Source organism: Sinocyclocheilus rhinocerous, unplaced genomic scaffold, assembly GCF_001515625.1.
Source record: "Sinocyclocheilus rhinocerous isolate Xijiao unplaced genomic scaffold, SAMN03320098_v1.1 scaffold837, whole genome shotgun sequence".
Taxonomy (NCBI): Eukaryota; Metazoa; Chordata; class Actinopteri; order Cypriniformes; family Cyprinidae; genus Sinocyclocheilus; species Sinocyclocheilus rhinocerous.
The window spans coordinates 557,271-560,417 of record NW_015650219.1 but is presented as its reverse complement, the minus strand read 5'-3'; the positions used below and the strand labels follow the sequence as shown (position 1 = coordinate 560,417).

The window sequence follows — 3,147 nt, the reverse complement described above, 5'->3', positions numbered from 1 at the left end:
AATTAAATCTATTACGTCTGTTGCTAACAAAGTTAATATGAATAGACTGTGTCTATTAAATTAAGATCTGCTCATGTTGCACCGTATTTCATTTTAGGCGCTTTTACAGTGTTGCGCATTTTAACCAATCACACACAATTCTGTTGAGCTTAGGAATGCAATGGCCAATCAGAGGTGTTCAGATGAGTCATCATTGAAGCAGCTCAGTTTTGTTGAGTGCGCGCGCGTTCGCTGACTGAATTCCGGACTCTTGCGAATTCTCTCATCATAAACAACAAACAATGTAAGTAAGAGATTCATTTAATAGTGTATACAGTTTCAGTGATTATAACGATAGCTTTGTTTTTTTTGAGAGTGCTTAAATTCGCGATAGATCAGTCTTAGTGATAATGTCACTTTCTATAGCCTAATTTATTCGCTGTTTGAATAACTGGAAAGGAAACGTTATATAATTAGGCCTATCAATTTCTAACGTTTTTATTAAATTGTAATCACGTTAAATACAAATTCAGTCCCATTAAACTTTTTTTTAGCCTACATGACACCCATGCCTTGCCTAAAAAGACGGGTTTATGACGTTTAATACATTTGGCTGCTTTTAGCCACCCTGGAGTTGGTTCACTCTCCGCCTATGGTGTGAGCGATTGACTAATGCTGAGAAACAGGAGCAGCTTTTATGTCACAAAACTCTCTACCTATCTGTATGTCTGCTGGCCATCTACATGCTTTACAAAGTGAAACACATAGACAGTAGTGAAAGGCAGACACCTTCAATGTGAAAAGCTCTTTTCCAGCACACTGCAGATAATAAAAACACAACACCTCATTCTAGATGTGTCCACTTGATGGACACACAGCTGTTTGTTTTCTATTGACATGGAAGACTTTGTTCAAGGAGGAAATCCTCTGTGGCTCTTTGCATTCTATTTTCAAAACATACATGTCATGACATGATTGTTTTTACAGAGTGTGGTTGTAGCCAAGGGTAGTGTAATAAAATTACAGCAGCATTCAAAAGTTACGTTTTTAAAGAGAAATTAATAGTTTTATTCAGCAAGGATGCATTCAATTGATCAAAAGTGTCACATTATTATTATTATTTTTTTACTTTCTATTCATCAAAGAATCCTGTATCATGGTTTTCACAAAAATATTAAGCAGCACAACTTTTTCAACACTGATATTAATAAGTAATATTTCTTGAGGACCAAATCAGCGTATTAGAATGATTCCTGAAGGATCATGTGATGCTGAAGGCAGGAGTATAGATTTGCCATCACAGGAATAAATAATTGAATATTCAAAATCTTAAATGGTAATATTTCACAATATTACGTTTTTTTTAACTGTATTTTTTAATCAAATAAATACAGCCTTGGTGAGAGTAAGAGACTTCTTTCAGAAACATTAACATATGACCCCAAACTTTTGAACGGTATTGTAGATATGATTAGCAGTTATGGTTTAGTATTATCATAGAAATATACACTCATCAAATATTTAAAACAAGAAAAAGGTTATGTATAGTTGAAGTTATTTAGTATTGATTTCTGATTAAAAGTTAAAGGTTGATAAATTCATAATTCACATGTCATCCATCTTTAATTAAAGGAGCTTTATAATTTATAATGAATACATTGTGCCATATCAAAATGTTTGCATAATGCATTAAACAGACCTAATATGTCCTAATAATACACAATAAACATAAAATGGCAAATCACCCTGTACTTTATACCCTGAAGGTTCTGGCGTGATGCATAACATACCACAGCTTTCTGAATCTTCTGTTCTCTTAGTATTAGAATATTTACTTAAACTGTTTACTCATATATTGTTCCTCTAGTTATATAAATAGATGCAATTCATAATTAAGGATTTCGTTTATTTGACTTGACCTTTCCCAGCCTGACAAGGTTATGATTAAAGTAGACCAGAGTAGGTGGGATTCGGCTTGTTTCCTCCATTGTGATTGGTCAGGGTCAACATGTTTTCTTTGCGAGGTTGGCCAGTGCTTTGTCATGCACTGACTTATGCTGAAGAGCAAAGCTGGATGGGGTCAGAATGCCAAGACCTTCGTTATTCACCTGGCCCATCAGCACATAGTTCACTCCTATGAAGAAAATTCACAATGATTATTTAAACTATCAAAAACAAAAGGTCAGTGAAATGATCCAAAATATGAACCAGTGAGATATTCTTAAATGTCGTACAGTGATAGAAGACGAGTCATGCAAGATTGCTTGTGGTTGAACTGGTTTTGTGTGTGTTTCGTTCACCTTTACGCAGTGCTGGACACTTCATGCATGCTGCTGTCAGTGTGGCAGACGTGGTGGGTCCTCTCTTTCTGAATTGAAGTCTACCTGCCTTATAGACCTTAATGATGGACACCTCAACTTCAGCACTTCCTTGAGATCCAGGGGTAAGCGATGTCACTTTACCGGTCAATACTGTGGGAGATACAAAGGAAGATCATTTGAGAAAACAGATGATTGCATGCTTCTGATGAGCAATCTAAAATTGCATGCAGATTCCAATAAAAAAATGAATGAAACACTTTTTTTTCTTATTAATAAATAATTATGAACATTAAATATGTGACTGATTAATAATATTAACTACAATAGACTTTATAATAACTTTCATTAGTAAATCATTAACAAACATTATATAATGCTTAATGGATCATTAGTTAATATATATCCAAAGAGTTATAAACATGAGATAATGTGCTTGTTAATGTTTGCTAATAAACTTATTAAACATTAGATCATGTTCAAACAAATCATTATTTCATGTAAGTTAAAATGCTTACAATATTAAACTTTCAATTCCGATACAAAATGATTCAATATGTTCAATTCCATACGATCAAGCACTTGTTGAAAATCTACAAATGATTTTAACAGATGTTATAAAATGACTAAAACACTTTTGCTGCTATCCCCTGTTTATTTATGATTGAAGGAATATCCTGTTTAATGATATACTGAAGAGTAGTATACTAATGTGAGTGTTGAGGCAATAAAAACATTTTTTTTTTTCACCAAGATTACAATCTGTTATGTCTTTAGCATGCATTTAGCTAAACTCAACCAGCCACCCGTTACACAAACCTTGTTACATTAGCTAAAAGTCCAATGCCCA

General features: G+C 33.6%; 1 protein-coding gene across 1 annotated transcript in view; it reads right to left on the bottom strand.

The window, feature by feature from the left end:
• Positions 1–1,618: 1,618 nt before the first annotated feature.
• The window catches only part of LOC107711558 (procollagen C-endopeptidase enhancer 2-like), a 9,124-nt gene continuing 7,595 nt past the window's right edge, over positions 1,619–3,147 (bottom strand). Inside the window, exons 8-9 of the mRNA XM_016516544.1 lie at positions 2,280–2,450; positions 1,619–2,113 (exon numbers count right to left, since the gene is read on the bottom strand). Coding sequence (XP_016372030.1) covers positions 1,983–2,113; positions 2,280–2,450 — 302 coding nt within the window. The 3' untranslated portion in view covers positions 1,619–1,982. The remainder of the gene's footprint in view (positions 2,114–2,279; positions 2,451–3,147) is intronic.